This window comes from Trachurus japonicus, chromosome 15 (assembly GCF_045865225.1).
Source record: "Trachurus japonicus isolate A0001 chromosome 15, Traja_1.0".
Classification (NCBI taxonomy): domain Eukaryota; kingdom Metazoa; phylum Chordata; class Actinopteri; order Carangiformes; family Carangidae; genus Trachurus; species Trachurus japonicus.
Window position 1 is genome coordinate 24,136,865 of NC_140921.1, and position 26,469 is coordinate 24,163,333.

General features: G+C 42.2%; 1 protein-coding gene across 1 annotated transcript; it reads right to left on the reverse strand.

Annotated features, from left to right (window-relative positions):
• Positions 1 to 650: 650 nt before the first annotated feature.
• On the reverse strand, positions 651 to 26,043 carry klhdc3 (kelch domain containing 3). The gene is made up of 11 exons (XM_085800678.1): positions 25,914 to 26,043; positions 23,915 to 24,156; positions 22,605 to 22,778; positions 22,234 to 22,349; positions 22,077 to 22,148; positions 20,389 to 20,602; positions 19,790 to 19,876; positions 18,613 to 18,721; positions 6,794 to 6,867; positions 5,996 to 6,074; positions 651 to 3,655 (listed from the first exon to the last, which is right to left on the reverse strand). Exons 2-11 carry the CDS (start codon positions 24,066 to 24,068, stop codon positions 3,589 to 3,591), a joined length of 1,146 nt encoding a protein of 381 aa, XP_085656804.1. The 5' UTR covers positions 24,069 to 24,156; positions 25,914 to 26,043; the 3' UTR covers positions 651 to 3,588.
• Between the last annotated feature and the right edge of the window lie 426 nt (positions 26,044 to 26,469).

A 26,469-nucleotide genomic window follows, 5' to 3' on the forward strand; every position in this document is an offset into this window, starting at 1 on the left:
AAATACACTCCATAGTTTGTTCTGATTTTTTTTCTCTAAGCTTTCTCTGTTGTTTATGAATTATTCAACAACACATTGTAAGCCCTATACACTTCTTGGCATGAAATCAGTTGAGTCACATACTTCTGCTTGGCAAATAATTACTGCTCACACTGAATAACTTCATCATGAACGTGCGCTATTATCTAGTGATGCACTTATCCTGGGAAAGCAAGAGTCGACCTGTGACGTCTGATCAGAACAGAAGAGCCTCAGAAATACAATGTGTCAATGGGTTTGACGTTACTGCGGTTGAAAATGTAAAGCCGATATATTTAGGTAAAATTGCAGACACTTGTCCTAAGCAAGTGACCATCACTGAGGAAAGTTTGTGTTTGTGCAGGTGTTTTATTTTTGAACAGTGTCGACATTGTCATTTCCTTATTATTGACTCTGTATCAGGTTCCTGAAAAGGTCTTGACTTAAAATCCCATCACCCCAATCTTCAAGCAACAAGAAAAAGACCAAAATCCTGAAATAAAAATGACTCCCACACCACACTAGAAAAAAAAAAAAAAAATTAAACAAATATCAGTTTTGCCGACGGCCATTTGGTGTCACATAAACAGTTTGATTTGTTCACCAGAAGTTGTTTTATGTATATGTATGTGTGTGTGTTCGGACACACGATTAGCTTCCCTGTGGTTTCACTGCATTACCTGCTGTATAGTCCATGTAACTGGGGTTAACTGAGGAATTTCAAGTGTGTGATATGTCCATGTGCATGTGCAGTGCAGAGGGCATAAGACTCGCTGAGTCGCATTGGCACCACCGGTCTGGAAAGAAAAGTCAGACTAGGTTTGGGCAGGCAAATGTCTCAAACTCTGGAGTACTTAGGCAAAAAGCAGCATCAACATGTCTCCCATCTGTAAGGCCTGACATGCCACATTTGGCTTTAGTGCAGTTATCTGGCGAACTTCAACCTGCATTTAAGATTGTTTTACACTGCTTTACAATGAAATACATAGATTTGTAAACATTTATGATGTAGGTCGGTGTTGTTCAGTCCCTGCTGGGTTTAATTCGAGGGGAGCCAATCAGAGAGCGACTGGTACAGGTTGGACTGAAGAATCTGTCAGGACAGAAAACCACAGCACCGTCTCAAGGAGCAGGACTGAAGAGCACTGATGCAGCTCACAAGTGTGTGGTAACAGTTCCTATTCACATCTTAGTTCTGCAAAGTTTAGGACTTTGTACTGTTTAGGACCAGATACAACTAACACCCATGATGAAAACATTAAAATAAATAGGCAGTATTACTAACATCTCTTCTGCCTGTGTATCCATCCAGTCATTTGTTTCAACATCATGCCATATTACTCACTAATCTTATTTATAAGATTCAAAGTCTGGTGATATTCTATATTTTCATATTGTCAACAACGACGATGAACTGGTTTAGCAACATTTGTTTGAATCCACAGCCTGGTGCGTCTCACTCTGTCGACTTTCAGTGTTGTACAAAAACTAGTAAAAACAAATAAATGAGTCACAGAGCTGCACTGGGTGACGCGTCTCTTCTAGTCTTCTGGAGTTCATTCTAGATACACAGACTGCACCAGAGCAGTGACTGAAAATAGTCCCCAACAAATCCTCTTTACTCCTGTTTGAGTAACAAGTGATAAAAATAAAAATAAATCGTCAGTGCTCGGCTGCTGTCTTCAACAACCTCAAAAATATAGAATATCATCACCCTTGTCTTTTTATTAAAGTGGATGAAGATAAAATCTTAAAAACCACCACCACATCTAAGATTTCAAAGATTTGTTCTAGAATTTGTGATTAGTAAATTAATAAAAAAATATAAACAACCCCAATAAACATCCCCAATTTGATTTACTCCAAATTATTATTGTCAAGCTGTGTGGTGAGTGTAATCTAATGACAGCCCTTATGCATTTACAACATCTGCTCAGGTGTAGCTTTGCTTGTACGTTGTACACGAATGCACGTGCACACCTTCCTGGTTCTCTGCAGACGCAGGTCACGGGGGAGAGTCTCTGAACGCTGTCGGATTGTCTATAAGAGGAACAACTACATTATGCATATTAGTGATGAGCTCCCCGACAACAACAGGTGAACTGAAGCAGGTGGACTGGGATTAGTGTGTGTGGGTGGGACCACGTGCTTATACACATACACAGTATATATTTGCAACATGATTCTCCTCCACATTTGGCACTGAAAAACAAAACTACAGGAGGTGGGGGTTTGGGTAGCTGGAGGGAGGGAGGGTGGGTGGTTCGGTCGTTGCGGATGAGTTGTAATCTTCCACTGACAGTTGATATTTCTTGGAAGAATACAACAGACGACCACAAAATCAAACTTCCCAGTCAAAAGGCTTTTTTTTTTCTTTTTTCTGAAGGGAGTGGATGTCTGACGTGTGGGGAGCCTCGTCTCTCATTAAAGACTCAACGCTACTGAGGGAGGTAGATGGACTTGATTATTTTACAAGGCAGAGAGTTTAACTCAGCTGCCCTGCAAGTCACCTTTCAGACACTTTGAGAGCAGGGTGGGGCAGCCAGGTTATGATGACGTAGAAGAAACTGAAAACTGGTCACTGGTCAAACAACCTTTCATGAGCGCTACACCCCAATGGTAGAAAATGTTCTGTCTCATAACAGCCTGCTCTGTCCTAATTGGAGATTGGACTTTTACATGGTTTCAGGCCCAAGTTTAAAATCCTAGGTTTTACAAACTGGTGACCATGTCGGTCTCTCGCCCCCTTTTTTACAGAGATCCTGCTGCTGGACTGCAGTTAAGAAGAAGACACCTCATTATGTTCCCTTTGTTTGTTTACACTGAAACAAACAAAGTCGACATGATGCTGCCCTTGTGTGTGATTTCAGATAGCACGGCGGCGCTCCTGAATCAGAGGAGTGACGTGTAAGTTTACAGCGTCGGCCTCTGTCCCCACCACGCCGACTCTCCACTCTCCACAGATGTTGATGCAGCTCCGTTACTACCTCCACTGCCGGCTTTAAGGCGGAACAACAATTCCATCGTTGTGTGTTCGTACTAAACAGTGAGGTGGAATAAAGGTGCGACACTCCCGCCTTAACCAGGCTGTGTAAAAGGGGTTTCTTCATTTCTTAAACAGGAGGTTCATGTTTGTTTCTTAGGGGAGATCTGTGGAGCGTGACATCAGGATGACATCCTCAACAGAGAGGTTGAGCTCTCAAGACCTTTGGCTGAACTTCTTGTCTCTTCCTGTGCTTAAGATTTGAAGTCTATGATTATCATAGGCTGATTGGATTTGTAGAGAGGCTAGTAAGAAGAGAAAAGGGTGAACAGGTGTCATTGATTTCTGTCTCACATAACCACTGTCTTCAAGGGTTAAAACATCCGTAGACATGAGAGTTTATGGTGTCCAAGGAAGTCACAGGCAGGATATTTTGGTCAGTAATGAGTTTTCACTTGAAGAATGTGGAAAATAAATCCAATATAGATCCAAACTTTACAAAAACAGTCCCTCAGAGCTAAGATGATTAGAAAGATAAAAGCCCATTGTCCTGAAACAGCTGTGGTTCTGTTTCACATTCAGCAGCATCAGCCGTGGGAGGAGAAGATGGGCCTGCTGATGTTGCTGTTGGTGGTCATGGCTGCCAACTCCCACCTGGAGGGAACAAGAGGAAGCATTAGTGACCACAATCTTTTATCTTCAGGGAGACGAGTGGCTCAGTGTACACACAGGTAAAATATTGGGGAATGGCTGGTATATATAGTAGAAGTAGTGATTTTCTAATGCCTCCTAATCCATTTTTTTCCACAACAGTCATCTATGATTTGAAACATCCAAGATGCGAGAAGTCTAACTCAATGACAATCAAGCAATATTGTGACATTTACTCTCACCCTGTGCCCTCCCCCAACCCCTATCCGAGTGAAGGCCTACGATGTGGACAAGGACGAGAGGAGGCCCCGCTGTAACACGAGAACCAGGAGCAGGGGCTGACAACAGGGTCTAGTGCTGACCTGATGACAGGTCAGAGGTTGAGCTCCAGATTGTTATCACTGGCTCTGGTTTCACACTCACTCCTTCTCAATTGCTTTGTTCGTTTTTTTTTTGTTGTTGTGCGCGTGTGTGTTTAAGAGGGGAGATTGGCATTGGGGCTGGAGATGCCAGTGAAGGGCAGAGGAGGCTTGTGACCCCACCGAAAATCCTCTAAGGGTTAGAAACACAAATGCGAGCGCTAAAGTGGGGAGTGTGCAAGGTGGCAGTGACGGTGCGAGAGAAATGAGAAGCTGAGAGGAGTAATTAGTATCAAGTTCCACGTTAAAAGAAAAAAAAAACACTTAAGTGCAACCCCTCCATTTAAGACGCACTTCTCTAATGAGCAACATCATCACGACAAAATCTCTTCATTAAGGATATTTGAGAAACCGTTTTATTCAAGTGTGAATACAGGGGAAAAAGATTTGAATGAATGTGGACCTGTCACCTTAAAAAGAGCGGTTTGAACATTTCACATTAGTATGCAGCTGATTGAAGAAGGCTGATGAAATGGTAATTGCTGAAAACATACAGTTTTTAGACATATATTTTGTAACTTTAACACAGTTATTACAGCTTTCCTACCCTGTGATTATAACATCAAAGAGCTGCTCTCAAACTTTTCAGCCACTCGCAAAAAAAAAAAAAAACTGCATAGAAAAAAAGAATTTAAAAAATACCTATAATGTACTTTTCAAACTTGTCACTGAGGTCAATTATGTATTATTAATTAATCATTGTAGTCTCTTTCAGCAACCATACCTCCTCCGGGCTCTCACCTACTACCTGCTTTTGATTGATTCTAAATTATTTCACTGTTGTTTTGTAGCTGTGAGAATGAATTTAATTTGGAGTAGATACAAAAGAGAAATAAAGGCAACCGTGAAATTCACCTTTAGGTCTTATAATTTAAAGTCTTTAAGATCTCAAGTTTTATCTTGATCTGAGAAAATATTAGTGCGTGCTGAGTAAAGACTTGCACTTTCTAAGAGAAAGCTTGTGAGCCAATACTGTTACATCCTGTCTGCTCATAATGAAACAGAACCATTAGTGCCATTATCTGAACTCTACAAGCAGAACAAAGGAGAACAGAAGGAAACGGGTATTGATAACTCAACAACTGCTCGTCTGAGGAGCTCATCTGAGAAATGTTTTTTTTCCAGACATCAATGATTTAGTTCTGGCATGAAAAATATTACAAATGTATAAATTATTACAGATAAACTACTATCAGTTTACTCCACATCTTTTAGAGGAAGAGGCATTAAATAGAAATATCACAGCATCTTAGAGCCTCAGGAGGTGGATTTTCAAATCGATTCAAGCAAATACATTTTCCAATGGCACAAAATGAATTAATCAAGGATCCTAATCAGTGTGGATCCTAAACTGAGCATCGCTCTGCTGGTTACTACTCTGTAACTACATACTGCCTTCAATATAAAAGAAAATATAGATTCTAGACTTTGGTCTTTATATATAATTTTACTGCACACATTTTTCTCTATGGCTATGTTATAAAAGTTGTTGACCTAAACAAGTAGAATGAGAAGATCCTCCTCCTCTTTTTGTCTATTTTCTCCTGAATGTCAGTGCAGCACCTTTTGTGCAATTGTACACTAGACATATAAACAAACAATGTGGAAACCGTCATGTAGTCTGTACCAATGTTTCACAATGATGTCTGTTTTTTATGCCGTTAGTCTGAAGATTACATAATTACATACAAATTTTTCATGTGGTGGGAGCTTAAAGTAGAATCTGAAAAAAGCATAGGTAAAAGTTGCATTGGTTAAATGAGGGATAATGAGTCATAATTTGCCTCATTGAAAAACAGCCTCATTATTCAGAGAGACATTGTTGTGGCAACAATGACAGACATAGTACAAACTGCGCAAACAACAATGTGTCAGTTCAATGACAAAACAGCACTAATGTTAGAGAAGGGAGAGCTTGTCTGACCTGATATCATGTGGGAGTCCTGACTGCTCCAGACTGTACTGAATAACAGCTATTTTGCATAACGTCTTCAAATTAGGGCCTGAAAAGAAGAGAAAGTGTAATGAGTCAGAGACTGATCACAGGCACTAATCACACTCAGGCTGAGAATATCCATTTCAGCTGTGGGAATTCAAAATGGAGTCTGGCAGGTCAGCTCTGAGGTTCGATCTGTTCTCCGTGGTGTAAAAACCACCATGTTGTGTTTATGTCATGCTGCAGAAAAAACAACAGAACTCACACAGGAACAGAACATGCAGGGCACGGTGATGCTAACTTGGTGCACAAATCGTCTTTTTATGAACCCCCTTTCTTATTCTAATTATAAACTCCCTCTCAATTACAATCACCGTCATGGTTGCTCCACCATATGGTCAGTGATGAACAGTGTGAGGACACACGCGACTGGCACGTGGAGGCGTATACCACAGGGGACGCCAGTGAGTACTGCCAGTCCCATACGGTCCCCGTGTCCCGGTGTAAGCCCACCTACACAAACCCTAACTGTGACCTGACAGCATTACAGGCTACACCAGTGCAGGCAGGATATGGCTATATTTGGTAGTCTAAGACACGGAAGTGCACCATGTGATAACACAAAGCAGGGCCAAGGCCAGGCTTACTGGGCTAGGTGAGAAATGAAGCAGCGCTGTCAGGAGGGTAACGGTACGATAACACTTACTGAGGAGTCCACAAGATGTCTTATTTAAGTGGGCAGGGTGAAAGTGAGGTGGACTGGAGAATCGTGGCAGGGATACTTACTGAAGTCTAAGATATACAGGTCTGAATGATCCATGAGGTTAAATTCATCCCCCATTCCTTGCTCTGGACAGGGACTGTAAAGAGAACAGAGAACGTTTTTTTTTTATATATTTGAGCTGTTATCAGAAATACAGTGAAACAGAGTACATACAAGTGGCCAAGGCTTCAAACCTGACAAGGACGAGAGTAAGCTGTTAAAGCTCCTGTCTGTTTTCAGGAACATGAACCACCCAGGGCTGTATCTGCTGTTCAACTTCCCTCACGTCGGTCAGAGAATTAGAAACAATTAGTTTCCACCAGGCTTTATAATAGTAACCTCTCACCGTCTTTGTTTAATCACTAAGGTTCATAATCAGGGAGCCACAGATTGCTCACAAAGAGAGCAGCGCTGGTCACACTGCGCCGTCTCCCCTCCTTATCATAGACTGGCATGATTTAAGCCCACAGGAAGTGGAGCACTGCACTGAGACGGCAGGCTGGTCCGTGCTGATAGTCTCCCAGACCTGTGCAGCCGTTGATATCACTGCACATCTGCTTCCTGCCTCAGCTAAGCACATACACCTGTGACACACCTGGCACACCGCAGTTTAGAAAGCTGAGCTGGGTGTCGCAACTCTCTCCGGTGATCGTCTTTTCATCAATTAATCAATAATTAAAAGACAAAACCTGGTGTCTTGAAAGGATAATGTCAATGCATTTGAAAGTCAACAAGCTACAGCCTGTGGGATTGAACTACTACTCCCAGAAGGCAGTTTGCCCATTCCTGTAAAATGTTGGCAATGCACCTTGTTGCTTTTATGTGCATAACAACGATGCACAAAGAGGCCTGATCAAATTCGACAATAAAAATACACATCAGAGTTTAACACCATCCAGAGGACACTTCTAACCACACAGGTGCTTTCACTGTGCAGTTCTGTGCCTATGAATATTGATCATGTAATAACTGGGGCCAGCTGTGCACGGTCCTTAACAGCAGCTACACAAGATACTCTCTGGCCTCAGACTGGAATATGTCCAGCCAAAGAGACCATCAGACACCACAGCACTGTTCAAGTGATCTCACAGAAGCTATACATTTGAAGTCTTTCGAATTACACTACCCCATTTTCCTGTCTTTTCCCATTTTTTTCGTTCTTCCCCCAAACCATCCACAGTCTCATCAATCTCTATTCCTATTTCCCGCTGTCCTCTCCATCGATTCTCCCTTTTGCTGCGTGTTCAGGATGTTGTAAGGGTTTTACGTTGCTAATCTTCCCTAAACAAACACCGTGGTGGCTTAAAGCGGCCAGGAAAGGTGCAGAGCACGAGCGCAGTCGTCCCAGGGGGCCAGCTGGGGAAGTCATTACACCCCCCCTCTTGCCCCCCAGGAGGTGGTCCACCCTGGCTTACAGCCATGAGCCTTTATCAGAATACCCACAATTACCCAAGACCCCCTCCATCCTCCCATCATCATGGACCGTCTACTCCTGGACCTGTCTGTAGGCCATTTATTTGAGAACTAAATTACAGTAATCAAGGTTCTTTATTAAGACAATCGCAAAAACAAAACTATAACACTGGTCATTGCCTTTCACAACGGCATTGAACCTTGTCAAGAGGACATTTATAAGGACCTCAGACAGAAGTGTCCTTACACACCAAGCCAACAGTTGGCGGCTGGATCCATTGGCCTGTCATTAAGCATCTGTAGCTCATAACAGCCTCTAGTTTTTATTTTTACACAGCGTCTGTTACCACTGGCTCTAGTTGGTCCTTGGCCACAAATTCAGCTTGATGAGTAGTATGACCTTTATTGTGAAAAGAAAAGAATCCAACTACTTTGGCTAGATTAGATATTGTATGTGGAGAAAAGACACATCAACAGTTTCCATTACAGGAGTAATGAGAGGTAGCGTCTCTATCTAAAGCACACACTGCAGTAGCTGTCGACTACTATGCGAGCCCACATGGAGAAAGGGTATGGGCCTTGGATGCTGATGCGTGAAAGGGTGCAGATAAGAGGATGCTTCAACAGGGACAACAAGAGAGGTGACGATTGCATCCCACGGGACGAGGCTTTCTCGCATGCTTATGGATAATGACAGCCTGGGTGTGAAATTCGGCAGAACATTAGGCAATGGTGATGCTTTATTGGTCACCGCAAAAAGGAAGAGGCTGATCATAGAAGCAGGGTGAGGGACAATGGGGGGGCAAGAGGTATCTGATAAGTCCTTTTTACACAGCCTGTTCAGGACAGGAATGTTGTGCCTTTATTCCACCTTACACTTTTGTATAAAAAGGCACGAACGTGGCAGGACAGGCGCCAACGCTGGTGTACCGCCAGGCGATCCCAAAGTATCTCGTTTGGATCAGTGTAAACAAGCAGGGCAATAAGGGAACTTTTAAATGGTAATATAATGGGATCTCTCTTTAAGGGGCTATAGCCTGGGAGTGGTTGGAAGCCGGATGGTCACAGTGAGCGACTTTATGCGGCGTCCTTGTGTTTGTTACCTCACTTTGTTACTCGATCAGCAAAGTATCAGTGTGTGTGAAAGTGCTCCTCCCCCTACAGCAGCAGTGGTTCCCAGTCTGATGAGGCCTGAGTGATGCCGCTCCCCCACTAAAACAACACTGGTTGCTATTTCAAACAACACTCAGTGAGGGTGTCTAATCACCCAATTGCCAGTCCTTTCTAGCAATGCACTGCCTGCTCCACCTCATTATCTTCCACACCGAGGTCTCAAGACGGTAGAAGAAAGAGCTGAACTACTGTCCTAAAACTAATGAGGGAGCAACACAGAGCCTGGGAACACTCAAGACCCTCTGAAGAGTCCAGGACTTTAATTGCCCACAAATTTTGCTAATGACTTTAAGAAACGTTAACAATGGAAACAAAGTGACGAGAAAAAAAAAGAATGAAAGTTGGAGGAAAGTCCGTCAGTGACACCTCTATCAAGTCTGTTTTCAGCAGCTTCATTGGCCATATCCTCATTCTTGGGAGTGATATGATCTGCATCCCTTTCCTTTCTCCACTTCCTATTGAACTTTGGTCCTTCTGAACCATCTAGCTCACAGGAACTCATCACGCACTACAACTTCCTTCAGAGCGTCTTATCAGGACAGCCAGACATGCATATTAAATCATATCAGCAGCACTTTGGTATAAGAGTGAAAACATTGGGAACCTGCTGACAACAGGTAACGATAGATAGTACGACAAACAAACAAAAACTGCAAAAGACTGCAATTTGTTGTGCACTTCTTCATTAATGCAGTATGCAACACACAGGCACATCAGTCTCTGAAAGGTGAAGTGTTAGAAAATAACAACCAACAGAATAATGTAAGACCATAGCGGCACTGTGGTTAAGACTCTTGTGGAAAACATTTCTCCCTTAGAGAGGGCATTAATTTTGCTTCCCGGGGTTTTAGCTGACAGCATGTAGCCAAGCAATTATTAAAAATGTCAAGGAATTTAATCTAAATAGCCCATGGTTATTTGGTCATAACATAAAGTCCTTTGCCCCCTATACTTACTGTCATTTTAAACCGAGAAACATTTTTAATCAACGACAAAGCCTATAGTGAGGATCTGGTTAGAATATGTTAAGTAGACCGTTAAGACTGTGGCAAGAGTCGACAGTGGTTTTCAGAGCTAAACTTTCTGAAGCAAATCCAAAAAGACTTCGTTATCACAGATTGATAGGTTCTCGTCCATTTCTTTTGCCTTAATCTCCGCTGTCTCACCTCATCTTACCAAGATATCTGTGCCCCCTCCCGGGCAGTGGCTGGACAGTGGATTAAGACCTATAGCTGCCTAGACCTAAGCCCCATGCCGAGGGCGAGATACAAAGTACAGCTGGCTCCCTGAAAGAGACGCCTGACTTCAGATTAGTCAGAGGAGATGCCAGCCGCTAGCGGAGCATGAATCTGAGACTGCGACCCGTATGGTTGGACTTGATGGTGGTGTTGAAGAGAGAAAACAGGTCCTATAAATCTCATGCAAATACAAATATAGTTACTTTTATCAAGAGAGGATGTTATCAACCCAGCCGCCCATAAAACTGAGGAAGAGGACATTAAATGGTGTTTCGGGGCCTTGAACACAGCTGGTTAATTTACAGGGGAAGGTCTCAGGGGGATGTCAAATGCTCCTCTATAGCCGGCAGATTCATTCTGGGGAATTACAGTGCTTCCTCTATAGCCCGGATCTTCACCAGCAGCTTTCAAGACCAGGCCTCAAGGCCAGCCACCGGGAGACATTCTAAAGTAGAAATACTGATGAACATCCGCAGCTCCAGACCGTAGTCTCCCTACGCGGTTATGGTTCATGCCTTCTATCAGACTAGCTCATTAATACACCAGCTACATTTGCACGGCAAGTGATTATCTCTTCACATCCTGCTTTTTTACATTTGCTACAAGTGTTTCCTCTCATGTTAGTCAGATTATTCTTCTCGTCTAACAAAGAAAACTCTCAGAAAACTATTTTACAGCCAAGCAAGTGCTGTTTAAACACGACTTACTGATTGTGAACAAATGGCCACTTATTATGTTGAGTTGTTTGTCTGCTTGTTTTATTTGTCCTCGTAGCCCTGCATTAGTCTGCAGAGAGGAGCTAGAAATACTGGGAGGTATTTGGTCGTGATGACAGTAGTAAATCAGAAGATAAAATAAGGCTATTTAGACATGTCAATCTAAATGGACAATAGCATCACAAAGCATCACCTATGAAGTCTGTTTATTTGAGCCGCTGTGTAACACTCAACCCTACGACACTCCAATGTATACAGGCTGTTAGTGGGTTAAGGAGGGTTAAGATGCAGATGAAATACTATCATGAGCTTGTCTTTGAAGAGTAAATCACAGAGTTGCTGTGCTGCCCCCAGCTCTTGTGCCGCCACGTGCGGGATGCCCCATATCCTGCTGGGGTCACCTCCACTGTTTGACAGCTTTTATCTCGGGCGCAGGGAACACGCACGCACACACACACACAGACACACACGCTCGCAGACAATTAATAAAGGAAACTTCTGCAGCCTACCCTTTGACACCAGAGGCCAAACAACAACATGTGTGGCATCAAAATCTATGGTGTGTTGATAGGCATGTTTCCACGGAGCCATGTACCACTGTGACAGATGCTAAGCTATTATGGGCTGCAGAGAGTCCATAGGTAAGGGCTGGTATAAGAAACACAAATCTACACAGATCGGTTTTCATGTAATATCAAACAAAACAACAAGTGCCTATAAGACTTAGTTTTCTCCTCTCACATGTTGTGTTTAGTCTAACATTTGGGCTGTCAGGTTCAACAGTGATAACAAGTTGCACTTAAACAGCTAGGCTATGATAGGAGCAGTGCTTTCAGCCATTGATAAGGTAGAAATGGCCTTGTAGGTGATATCAAGGCACCAGGCTTCTGACCTTTTCTGATCTACTAAACAAAAATCACTGGACTCTGCAGAATCTCCCCGGCTCAACGACAACGTGCCGTTTTGAAGTGACCAGTTAAATTCCACACAGATTAAATATCATGGTGAGGTTTTGGTGGATTAAACAAGAGGTTCTATGCTGGGATGTTTTGGCTAGCAGTGAGATTACCCGGTATGTGGTCTCCCGCTTGCTCAGCAGTCACACACACACACACACACTCTCCCTGCCTCAATATTCAATGGTAACGGGAAAATCTGGTTGAATTTTACAATTTTAACTAAAATAGATGGAATTGTATAAACAAACCATGTCTAGTCTTATATTTAGCATTCTGTACTAAACTTGGGTAATGAGCATAAATGCCTCTGCATCTAATGATAGGGATGGCGTCAGCAAGCTTTACATCTTCACTCAATGTACCAAGCAACTCCGCATATTGCCAAATGGAGCACACCCGTTCAGGCTGGCAGGGCCAGAGTAAGCATGTGCGTGTGTGTGTGCAACACTCTGACGTCGGCTCGGCAAGAAGAGCTGTGAGTCATTAAGTCATGTGAACACATCCAGACACATACAAACACACACAAATGGCAGACAACACCGGAAAAAGAAAAGAAAAGGATGGAATGAGACAAAGTGCAGGCCACTCATAGATGTTCAGATAGCTAATTAAAAATGTTATAAATATAACATCAGGATTATCAATATCTGCAGAAGGTCTGCCACCAACATTTGTATTCATTATTGTGACGCTACCACTGCTGTGCGTCACACACATTAAATATGTTTAAACCTGGTCCGACCATTAAAGTCCCCCAATCTTTCATGCTGTTTTTCTGCTACAATTAACCTCCTCCTCATTTGTCTGAGCCCATATGATAACAGATAATAACTTTGTCTCTTACATCACTGGATTACATAAGGGTCAGAGACCTTACCTGGACCTGCCTCAGCATAGTGATGACATCAAAGAGACTCATTCATGGCTAGGCTTTTTAGACCTGAACTGACAGCCACTGGTCCCTGCTGCTCACAGTGAGAGCAAATTAAAACTCCTTTGAACGACACTCCTCATCAGCAGCCGTCCACATGAAGGAGTTGATAAAAGAAGCACACAACCTATATTCTACAGTCATCAAGGACATTTTAGATCATTTACCAAAGACCCATACGCAATCCTTAATTGACAATTTGCTTTTACATATGCACTGCACCCTGAACTTTTCTTGACGTTACTTGGACGGGCTGTATGTGTAAATGCAAATGTCCATATCACCTGAATTGGATTTGACTCTGCCAGGTACAAAGTCAGGGTAATGTCCAACTGGGCCAACGTGTTCACTGAGCTGGTTATTGTCCGGAGAATTCACAGTGAGCAAGTGGATGTGCTGATAATGTTTCTACAATCACTCCTGCACACTACCCTTTGCCTGAACCAAAGGGAGTATTTCCAGTAGATCAGAATGTGTGGTGCGGTGCAAGTGTGAAATGGCGACTGATTCTTCAGACATTCATCTGGAATTCCGATGTAAAAAACGGCAACAAATACACAGAGATCATTTTAACCAGTCATCGTCAGAGAGGTATAAATATCTGTCCCGGGTGGAACAGGTACACTAAATGCAATGATGGAATAATACATGTTGTCAAGTCCAAGTAGTTCAAGATCCTGTGCCAGATTTCCCTCCACAGATTCCAAGCTGTCTGCTCCCAGCATGCCAATCTGTCATGTCCTTGTTCACATCCTGCCCCTCAGAGGATGCCCTGTACCCAACCTCAAAATGCTTCCCAATTTAGCACAACCTCATCTTAACGTTTGCAATTATGCAAAGAGTGTGACGGATGCCAACAATGACAACATAGGCCCGGCAGGAGATCAATAATCTCCATGGCACCGTCTTCACGTGCATCTCAAGTTAAGCTGCACTCAGTTCCTCGGAAGGTGAGAAAAAATAAAAGTTAGCAAAGTATGCTGGCTGGTCATTGCTTGCATGTGTGTGTGAAGGAGAAGGTCAGTGCAGGTGGAGTTAGTCATGCACGGGTCGTCCTTCGTGGGGCAGTGAGCAAGTCTCAGTAAATGAGTGTAGCAGAGGCACTGAGGGTATATCACATTGCACTCTGTGAGAAAGAATGCCCTTTTAGGTCATAAATCAGAGATGGGGCAGAATTTCGCGCCTTTCTGCAGCCAGGCAGGCCTGTTTACACTGACGTAAGTGGCACCAATAGACTGCCACTAATGCCCGGCCTGTCATTCACACACTGCTGGTTTATCCTGAAAGAACTGCACGTGTGTGGCAGAAACAAAAGGAGGCCCTTCACTTAATCCTGCTTCATTGCAACCAATTTAACAGCATCCAAGTAGAGAAATTAAATGCAAACATTAAAGTCCAAACAAAGACCACTTTAGACATTTAGCTTAATCGTAGGAACGTATATTGTACTCTTGATGTTTGCTTTACAAATGTGTCACACCTCAGTGTTATGTCCAGTCTGAAGTGTAACCCCTTTGAAAGCAGAGGTCTCTTGGGCTTAATAGTTTTATTGTCCTTCACTAAAGTGATAAATTATTCCTGAACAAATTCCTGGAGGTAAAATAAATATCATAAACTGGGAATAAATATCAACACAGGGGTTCTGTTTTGGATCAGTTTGAAAGGACAACCAACCAAGGAAAACAAGATGTGGACCATAAATTTCAACACAATTTCCTTGGCAGACCGGCCAAAATGAGGAGCCCCACAAGAAAACACAAGCAAGGTGTCCAGCAAATAATTCACGACAGCCTGTGCACGCATTCGTCAGCTGCACCGAGACAGACACCAATAACTTTTTGGCCCCGTTAACTGCCCTCATGTTGTTGGGTCACGCAAAAATAAACACAGGAGACAAAACAAAGGCTGCTTTTAAATGTAATGTTCACACTAAATTAGTCATGTATAACAGAACAAAACACTTGCTCGCCCTGATCTTAATAATTGCCAATCCTGGCAGCAGTCAAAACACCAACTGCACTGTGAGAGGAAATCTTTAGCAAAGAACATTCAAAAGCAAACAAATGAGTGGTAAGGAGTGTGTTTGTGTGTCTAAGTGTGTGTGTGCACGTGCTTATGGGAGTTCCTGTGTGTAAGAGGCTTAAGCGTGCTCATGTAAACAACAAACATGAATTCTGGTCAAGAGAACCTGTGTGGCCGACTTGCTGCAGGGATCATGCACCAATTTGTACAGTTACAGGAAACAACATCTTGACTTGACTTAAAACAACTGAGCAACCGCTGTACTTCAAACCCTTCCGCTTTACAAATAACACAAACAAAAGAGCATTCTCTCCTAATAAAACCTGCCATGCATTAAGCTTAAAGCAGAAAAGTGAAGAATTGACCACAGTTTCCTCAAGAAAAAAAAAGAAGAGATCTGCCTCAACGCTTTTAAACAGGATGTTGGAGATATCGTGTGGCGTTTGATTTCTTCCTCTGCTCAGCTAGCACCCTCCATCATTCCAGCGGCCCCATGACACTCCCTTCTCCAGCCCCAACCCTATCTGCTCACAACAGGAAATCATGACTCCTTAAAACCCATCCTGGACTAATCCTGGCGAGAAACCAAACAATGCACAACAATCTTCAAAAATAAGCAGAGTCTTAAGCTCTTCGTCTACTCTAAACTTTTTGGGGTTTTTTACGTCCCTTTTTTCCCCTCATCCTCACTTCCATGTCAACAACTTACTTTACTGACGTTTGACTGTGACTGTTTAGAAGCCAGCATTTCTGTTTCTTATCACTGTGGTTACTAATGTGTTTATGAAGTGGCTTATAAAAATAGATCTGCTGTGAGTATTTTGTGAGACGAGCAACATCTGTTCCAAGGGATGATCAGAAAATTGCTCATTATATTTTTGCCTAAAATTGTAATGACTATAATTCTGTTGCATGACGGATGTTTCAAGATTACACTTGTGTATTAGAGTGTGCTCCTCCCCATGATGTGGTGACTACTCGAGCAATGGAAACCTTACTCAGCAGCAGCCGGCGGCCTTGAGGCCCTGTAGACGTAGTGGGGCTGAGAGGACTCTTATCCACAGCCTCCCGATTTTCTCTATCAGGTTATCCCAGTGGGGTTTACCTGATAACACAGGCCTGCTGATAACAGTACCCAGGTTCCGGGCTATGCTGGACCATGCTAAAGCCATTAGCTACCTCATTACTTACTGGCTGCTGGCCTATCAAAAGCCTGTCACCAGCCCAGTGGCAACTCACCAGCTATGAACCGCCGGCAATCCACTACTGTCTTACAACCAACAAGGGACTCATCACAGACTATTGTCTCCAGGAGCCAGACCCTCTGGTTGGCATATTAAAAATAAAAGAATGTTTGTTGTTGACAGCATGTGCCATAAAGATTATAATGACCAACAATGAAAAGCATCAAGAGAGAGGGAAAAAAAGTGTATGTATAGAAAGTAGTTGGTAACTTCCAGTCTCTAGGCAACCCCTGATCTTACTCTGCAGATTCTCTTTCTTTTTGGAAACCAAAATGATGATGTTTTATCAAAGGGGTTTAATGTTTGGAGACATTGAACTGCACTAAAGTAGCTCTCATTTATTCACAATTCAATATTTGGCTCACTTTTAAGTTCATCAACTTAATTATTTAAAAGCTCCAATATATAGTAACAGCCAAACTTGCATATTCTATAAGATTTATGACAAAATACAGAATTATGCTTGAAACATTTGGCTAAATAGCTCAAATGTAAGAAGCGAAATATTGTGTTAATTTTGCAACACAAGTTAGTACTGAATATTTTTATAATTTTTTTTTTTTTTTTTTAATGAAATGGGCTATATTCATAATGAAAAGGAGGTGCACGGCTACAGCAGCAAACTGAAAAGGGGAGGAAAAGCCAGCACACTCGCGATCCCTTTGACAAATTTTTATTGCAAGCAAATTTTTACAGCAATTTCCTGGCTTTTCCTCCCCTTTTCAATGGGCTATATTCATCCTCGCATAATTTGTGTTTCATTTTAATCTCAGTAACAGCTACAAACTGTAGCAGTAGTAAAAGTGGTAGTAATAGTAGTAGTAGACTAGACGTAGTAGTTAAAACAGTGGTAGCAGTAATACTGGTGGTGTCAATTCATGCACAGTCAGTATGGAGTGTGAGTGTCTGCATTGTTTCTCAGGATCAGATATTTTCCAGCAATTAATTGAGAACATTTTCACAGTCAGGTGCTGTCACAAAGTAAGTTGTCGGACAAATGAACAAGTCAGTTGTCGTCGTCATCAGTCCTGGCACACACAATAAGTTTTAACAATGATAAATGAGAACAGCTGGACGCATCAACAAACAAGTTTTCAATACAATCCCTTTTTTCCTCATCCGTTATACCACAACATGATGACTGACAAAAATAAATGAGACATGCTGTTTAACATGATAAATTACTAAACTCAGGAAAGTGTGAATGTTTTTGCAAGTTAGTTTTCACATTCTGCTGAAACAAATGGAAATAAATGGTGACAGGAACATATTCGCTTCTGTTTGATGCAACAAAGTCTATGGAAGTTCATCCAAACCTTTGACTTTGAAATATCTGAAATTTGGACACTCAAATAAGACAACTAAGGAGCTCAGAGGCTGATGACACACACAAGTGGGGCCAACTGTATTCTGCATTTAGCTGTGTGGCGCTGCTTTCTGTATAAGAGAACAATGGCTCAGCTGGCACACAGTGGTTTTTTCATCATGTGATGTCAGCTTAAGCTTTTTATCAAACATCCCCCTGTGAAAAATGGATGCAGGGGGAATGAAATAAAAAAGAAAAACAACAACTGGATATTTGAATGTGGAATAATTCAACAGAAGGCTCTCTGATTGCTGATCCAAAACATAATTGTTCTCCCCTACATACTGTGAGGCTTTAATGTTCATACTGAGAATTTCTATATATGTCTGAGAATATGAATATTGAAATATACTGTGTATATTGTGTATTTACTTGCCTTATGTGTGCAACGTTGTGTCTGGTTGTGTATCTTGTGTAACAGTAAGGGGGTATTTGAGGGTAAAGAGTAGTGGAATGAGTTGTTTGCCAAATGTGCTCAGAAACGAGTGAATGATTTTGCAGCTGTATTCAATCTTCACACTCTTTTATTATACAAAAATATATAATTAATATAGCATTTTAAAGTACTAATTAAAGAATTAATTAAGAATCAAAATGATAATCTAAAAAAGAAATGAATTTTAGCTCCAGCACTATCAAAGGGGAAACCTTACAGAGGGAATATTTAGGAGCATCTTTAATTACAGCACTACAAATCCTTTAACATACTGTACAAGAATATGTCAGTAGTCCAGAGCAGAGAAAAAATTATAGTTCAAGTAATAATATTATGTGGCTCACCTCGTTCCTCCAAAGAGGATGATTCGATCTCCAACCATACAACAGCACTGCCGTCTCCGCGGGCACGGGCCTTTCCCCTTCGGCTCTACCTTGTTCCAAGAAAAGGCTTCTGTTGTGAGTAAACACAAGACAAGAATAAAGTTGAGATAACAATATTTAGATGTATTGATGCAAAAAGGAAAAACCGACACACATGCACCTCGCTACTCTCTTTTGAGATGGAAGGCTCTCAGTAAAACTTCAGATTACATCGTTGCCTTAAATAGCTCCACAGAGGGAGCTTTGGAACAACAAATGTTGCAGCTATACAAACTCTGTGCCATTTAAAGTTACAGAAATCCAATAGCGTCTCTCATTGTAACAGGGGACCAGGATGAGGGGATGAAAGGCGGTGACGAAAGCAGGTAAACAAAATGTATTTCATTTCAACACAAAACTTTACATTTCAGAAATAGACACAAATCCTTTCTTCTGCTCTGCTCAAGTGCAATATCAGTGATGATGCTGAAGCTGTCTCAGTTGTTCCATATAAGGATGTATTGTGTAGCCTCAGAGGCGCAGAGCCAACAGCATCATAGCATCTCTATAGCAACAGGGCACTCAGACTTCAGTGGATAATTAGGAATATAACAAACATGCTGCCATCTAGTGGACTGCCGAGACCAGGTCGATACGGTTACCAGTTGGTACTGGGTTCATGATATATTACCACCATATAGTACCCTACATCAAGGATGAATACACACCCAGAGTGTTGCATCAGCTATAATAATAATACTGCTTTGCTGTGAACAAGAGAACAAGGTCTCCTCAGGAAAACACTTGAGTTGAGAATCAAATTGGCAACAAATGTAAGAGCAGACAAAGACTCAAGGGACCGAATTATTTTTAATTACTTGTACCAGTTTTAGATGTGAGTGTGTTTCTGGCAAAAAAAGAGAACAGGGTTTTTCCACACAAGAAGGGAGCTGCCAGCCACCACCACAAAACTAACAATGGTGTCATAAGAGAGAAGAGGATTGTCTGTGTGACACTACAGGAAGAAAGTGGGTCAGTGCCAGCTACCACTGCCAGCACTGCATTCTCTCATTCTGACAGTTGTCAGCCCAGGTAGATCAAAAACAAAATTACCCTCACTAAGATGCGCCAAATCTGACATAAACACGTAGCGAATCACCTGGATTGAATTTCCAGAGGTCGTTGAAGTGCCTGTCCAGACGGGCATTGTATCCTCCGAATATGTACAGCTCTCCGTTGTAGGAAACTAAACACAGGAATGAGAGAGAGAGAGAAAGAATGATGGTCCATCATGAAGATCAGTGACATCAGAGGCACAGCAAATGAAACCATGTGAGGCAGTTAGATTGGATTTGTGTCATATGACCATGTGAGGAAAAACATACTCTCTTGTAAAAGGCACATGCAGAATGACTAACACTGTTTATTTAGCCAGTAAACAAACAACGAAAAACAGGCCACGCTGGGAAAAAGACTGAATAAGTTCTTCCCCTGTGAAACATATTATTTACTACTCTTAAAAAACTAAAAGATCCATTATGTTAGTTTAAAGACTTGTGCCTCATCATTATCCTCACTAATGAAAAAATTTACAAACACATTTGTTTAGAAATGATTACATCTGCTGCACGTCAACAAGCAGTATTCTCACCATTTGTTACTCCACATAAAGTCTCATATTGAGAAAAGGAAAATGCATTATGAGCTCAGCTATTATCCTATTTGTGAATGGAGATATCACGTGTGTTTGTGTCTTACAGGCCGAATGACTCCTACGCCCCTCTGGCAAAGGCTGTGTGGAAGGTGTGCTCAGCCAGCAGTTGGTCTCTGTGTCGAACACTTTGATCTTGTTACAATAGATCTCGTTGTTAGAGTGGAAGGGGCCGAAGCGGTCAGCTCGCCCTCCGAACACAAACATCTTTGTCCCAATGATGGTGGCCGAGTGGAAGTCTCTCCAGCGAGCCGGAGTGCCCTGTGAAGAGAGGAACGGCACATGATGCTGTGGTGACTGTTCTGCCTTCGCACCCCATAAAGTTTCAGTGAGGAGACGGGACAGGTCCGAGAGCAAGGACGCTGGATGTAACCTACAGACTTTTTACTGCTGCTTTCTTGAATAACACACCTCATTAACTGGTTTAAGTTGCAAACTCTCCAATGTCTCCAAACTTTCTGTTCTCGTCACAGCCCTGAGTTTAAAGCCCCATGTTCACAGAGGCAAATATGAAGTGTCTTAAGCAGCAACTTCAGGTACACAGCACCATCTAATGGACAACACTGGGTATGCACGAGTTTCAGACCACTTCAACACATTTCAAGAGTAATGTACTGTTATATAGACATTGTATCAATTATACTGTGTAAATCAAGCTATAACTAATAATGCAGTTCATACTGCATTTACTAGTGCACACTAGATTAACTATACTGTCAAGTGAAATGTGACCCATTACCACTGGATGAAGCTATGCTCAACAAAGAGGCATGTTTCTACTCCCTTTGCATTTAGCTGGCCTACAGCCACAGCAAAGCCTTTCACATGACTTCCTTTCGAGAATGTGCTGCCATTGTTTTCTACAAATTGTATGCAGGCAAGCAGGCTCTTTAATTGGCTTTCTATGCAGAGCAGCAGGCAAAAAATAAAATCTTGTGAAAACATAAAGGCTGTATAAATTGTATGAACAAGCAAAAATCGTCACTTTAATGAAAACGATCAAACTAATTAAAAGTGTTTTAAAAACACTACTGGAGACAATATCTGGCTTGGTGGTTAAATCTGCAATAACACACAAAATGTATTTGAAACAGGTTCAGCTTTACAGAAAACAGGTTTTCAGATTTTGAGTCAAAGCTCAGGTTGCACGTTGGTTTGTTTTCCAAAAGGAATGCTGAGAAATCTGAGAGCTTGAAGGAAAAAAATGTATTATTTAGTCACATGCTCAAGTAAATCTATAAGCACAGAACTGTAATCTCCTTGATGACAAAATGTTATCAGTTTGGAGCAGAAACTAGTGGAGGAAAGAGAGTCCACCGTTCCCCAATTCACTGTAGGGACTGGTGTCTATGTTTAAAGCACACTTTACTAGAGGTAATCACATGAGCAGGTTGACTGCATACAAGCACAAAGGCTGTTTCCAAAAAGGGGAGTGTATATAATCCTCTGTGAGGCTTTTTGTACTTGGCCACCTACCAGGGAGCTGCATTACATTGCAGTGTCTTTGTATCCAGCCAATTTGACCACTGGGTGCTTGTGCAGCAGTACTGCCAACCCCACTAATAACCAAAGGTTTGTTGATCTCCAACAGTGCTATGAATGTAACTAAGCTTGTTGCCAGTCCATTCTATCTTTGTGTTTATGTGTGGGGGCGTTTTACGTCCATTTTTTGGGACTAAGAACTAAAGCAATTTATTTTATTTTGAAGAATTAACAACTAATGGCTTTAACTCACTCTGGCATTGATTAATGACCAAACCATGGTGGTGGTGTCCAGCTTGTGGATGTCATTGGAGAAGCAGTCAGCCTAAAAAACAGAAGTGGAGATTAATTAAAATTATGTTTTGATGTTCGGAGAGCATGCCCCACAGTGAGGAGTGATAAAGACTCACCAGCTGTTCATATCCTCCAAATATATACATTGCCTTCCCCAGGACACAAGCCGAGTGGCCATCCCTCGCCCCTGGAACAGTCCCCGAAATCTTGGGTGTGAACCATCTGTGGGTGTCTATGAAGCAGGAACAGTTTATGTTAACTCTCAGTGCACTTGTGAGCGACCTAACCTCTCATTTTACAGCCCTGACATCACACTCGAGTCATCTGCAATTGAAAGCCATCAGACACATAAGCAGGTGTTAGAACTCTCTGACATAAACACAGTTTTCGCCGCCTTTCACCACCTGAACATCTAACAGGTGCACCTCAAGGAAATACAGCTCGAAGCTATCACTTAACAGCAGGAGTTAGATGCAAGTGTACTTACTGACATCAAAGGCATAAAGCACATTACAGGCCCCCTCTGTGTCGTTACGCCCACCCCAGAGGTAGATAATATCATCCAGCAGCACAGCTGTGTGGCCATAGCGCATATACGGCACTTCACAGGCACGCTCGTGTCCTGTTCTCACTGGAGGCAACTTCATCCAGCGCAGAGACACTGTAGCACAAAACAATCAAGAGATCAATACATTTACTCAGCTCTGAGATACTGACAATATTTGCTTACGATAAAATAAATATACAATATGGTAACTTTATTTGTGAGACAGTCAGTTTTGAGATGGATTTCTTAGATAGTTGTTAAACACCTGCAAGATACATGTGCAAAATATTTGAATCTGAAAATCTACCTGCATGCTCTAACTGTCTGACATACCTGCATATCATTGTATAGTAAAACAAGATTTCAAGAATTATCAATCATCTGAGGTGAAGCCAATCTTTTCATTTTGGAATTTTAAAAAATCACATTTTTTGCAAGGCTCAAAACTGAAAGTCTGAAAAAACAGACATTAAAGAAAAAAGAGAAAAATAAAACAAAGGGCTTTTAAAAGACAGAAGGGTTGGCTGTAAAATCAACATCAAAGAGAAGGAGCACAAAGCAAGTGTCAGGATAAAATACTGAAACAATAGCTGAAGGTGGTCCCGTTTCCATTACAATCAGCTGAAGGCACCGAAAATCAAGGTTTGTTTCCATAGATCTTTTCAAGGTGCAGCCATAGCAGGTAGGCACAAGCTACTTTAGGAAGTTGTAAAACCCTAAAGCAGGTGGCTGACAACACCGAGGGAAGACTCAGTATAAAATTGGTTACAGAAAAGAAAAAGGGAGCCGTTTTATAAAAGTTACAGCAGCACATTTAAAGAAAACACCTGTGTTTGTGGGATAGCAAAGGAAAAACAACTGACAGAGACGCTTTTTACAAACCGCAATGGAAGGTTTGGGGTTTTAATTGCCAGCTGCACTGAGTTACCGTTATAGTGGTGAAAGTTCAATAACCCCTGAAACACGCTGTTATCCTCACTTCCTAATTTGAAAAAACAAATATTTTCCTGCTGCACTACAGATAAAACTTTGGGGAAAACATTCAGGCGCAGATAATTTGAGTAAAGACAGAAGCCTACAGTAGATAAGTGAGAATTTAAACTATTTCACATGACATGCATAACCTGTGTACTGGGCTTCCAATGTGGGCTGAGTGTAAAATTTAAGGACTTTCCATTGACAAGTCAGAATGCCACAGAGCTGAAAATTGTATTCTTTTTAATGCCTGAGCTGCTTTTCAATTCACCTACCTGTGTTGAACACATGCACATCGATCTGACGGAGTGTCTCGTAGTCCTCCCCAGAGCAGTAGCCTCCAAAAGAGTACACCTTGTGCCCCACCGCCACAGCAGCATGGTTGACTCTCCGCGGCCCTCCTTCTAGGTGCACTGACCAGCGCAACATTCCACGCGCGAGCACCTCCGTGACTGCCAGTCCTTAGACCATCACTTGGTCGCCCGCCTGGACCCCATCAAGCCAACACCATCCAAACCTGTGAAGAAGAAAACAAGAGGAGTAACACTTTGCTTAGGAGACCAGGGGCACAAACTGGGAGGGAGGGGCAATAAAGGAGAACACAAAGGGGAACTGTTTGTCCTCATGGGCCAAGAGTTGCTCAGCTCTGCTGTCGCTGACAGGCTCACAAGCCCCTGTATTATCTAAACTGGGAGAGTATTTTAAGAGGTGATTAGACCCACACCTACCACTCTTATTTCTTCCTGTTCACTCTTATCCCTATGCCCTCCCACTGCACCACAAAAGTTTTAAATATAGAATCATAAAAATAAATATGCATACCGTTTAGGCAACACCCTATCAATCAAAATATATAAATATCACCATATCCGCATTAAGCAAACTGTTTCAGAAAACGTTTAGTTACAATGAATGAAATGAGCATGTCTTCAATCCACTGAAAGAGCGCCATGATGAAAATGTTGTTTGGCCAGTTGTCCTTGTATGAATGGATGGGCATGCAAATCAAACACGCCGCCTACGAAAAACCTGTAGCCCTGCATTTTGGTGTCATCTTGTAATTCAACAATAATTCAAGCAAAAAGTTAAATATTAACAGATTATCATCCAAAAACTACCAGTATGACTAGCCTGCAACTTTTGAAAAGCTAGTGCCCCTGCTTTTTCTGTCCCAATGACTCACTTTCTCACTGACCTCCAACCTTTGTTTGCTCTTAAAAATAAACCCCCAGAAGAGCATTTAACTTAGACCTCTCTATTTCTAGCCCACACAACTCTGAAAAGCGACACGGCCCAGGTCTAAAGAAGCATGCAAAAGTGACTCCAGACTTCTAACTGAGCCATTGTTTTGTTTACCATGTTGTTATTGCTTTGGAGTACGATGTGAAAGTTGCCACGTGAACTCGAGAGCACACTCGGGAGTAAACTGACTCCTCAAAATGCAGCAACATTCAGAGGGCAATGGGCATGTTGCCTCATCTTTGCTGCATTAAATCGGTTTACTGTAGTTTACCCCCTCCCCGAACAAAACAGATATCTCTGCCGTTTCCATATTGTGTCATCCACATGCTGACTTTGACAACCGAGACAGAGTCTTTGTGAAAACTGACCTGGGTGGGGAGCAGACCCTTCACCCTCCTGACCCACTGAGCAGGATACTGTTGATATCAGATGACTTAGCTATGGCAACTTCATAAGACACCACACTAGCTTTGTACAGACTGGAACTCAGTTGACAGACAAGAAAATCGATACACACTGCTGCACGGGTTTTGGCTTACCATCTATATCGGGGAGATACTGATTATTGATTAATAAAGCCAATCTAGACCCGATGACATTGAGCTGCAACACGGTTCCCTTCCCACAGTCCAGTGAACGCCTCATAAACAAGCTAGTCGACGTTAGCTTATCAGACAGCAGCAACAACACATATTATCTATAAAAACAAGGCTGCTAACAGCCAGGGTGGCTTTGGCTCACAGCATGTGATTCAACAACAGAAACCATGTATCGATAATAGCGCTCGTGCATCCAGCTGTTTGATAGCCAGCTGTCTGGGAGGAGAAGCTGCTGCTAGCCCGGCTAAAGCTAATCTGTAGAGAGGCTTATTCAGTTGTTAGCTAGCTAACCTCAACTGAATTTAAAAAGGGAAAGAAAAGAGTCTGTTTCTTTCTTAAAGAGTTAAAACAGCGACTCACTCTTATTTTCCACCCCCAGCCTATCGGCCAACTAACAGACAGCAGTATCAACAGATGAATATGGGTTCTCTACCTTTGGGTCGAGTCGGTTGTGGTTCACTGGTGTTTAGACAGGCGGTGCTCTCTCGTGCTGCTGCTGTGCTGTCCCGGGGTGCACGAGCCGATCCTCCCGACCGGCGTGTGTTCGATACCGCTCGATTCACATACCGATTCCAAGAATTAGCCACATCCCCCTTCTTTCATGCCCCACACTGATAACACCTTTAATCTTACCCTGCCCGTTTGCCTTTTTATATTTATGAACCAACTGTCTGTTATATCAGTGAGATGTGGTTAGTTTCACTTCAGTAGCCTACTGACTTAGCTGGTTGACCTGAGACTTAAAAAGTGAATGGCTCCTAAATTTGGTCAAGTTACACAACTTTTAGTGCATCGTATTGTTGCATTTTAATTTAAATACTTTTGTTATCTAGCCTACGTAACTGTCAACCACTTCACACAGAAGCTGGTCAAATCTATGGGACACAGGTGGCATTATTGATTGAACTGATTTTCTAATTTATGTTTTACTGTGACCTGTATTGGAAGGACAGGAAAACAGGGTTGTTTAATATATTTCCACAGAATAA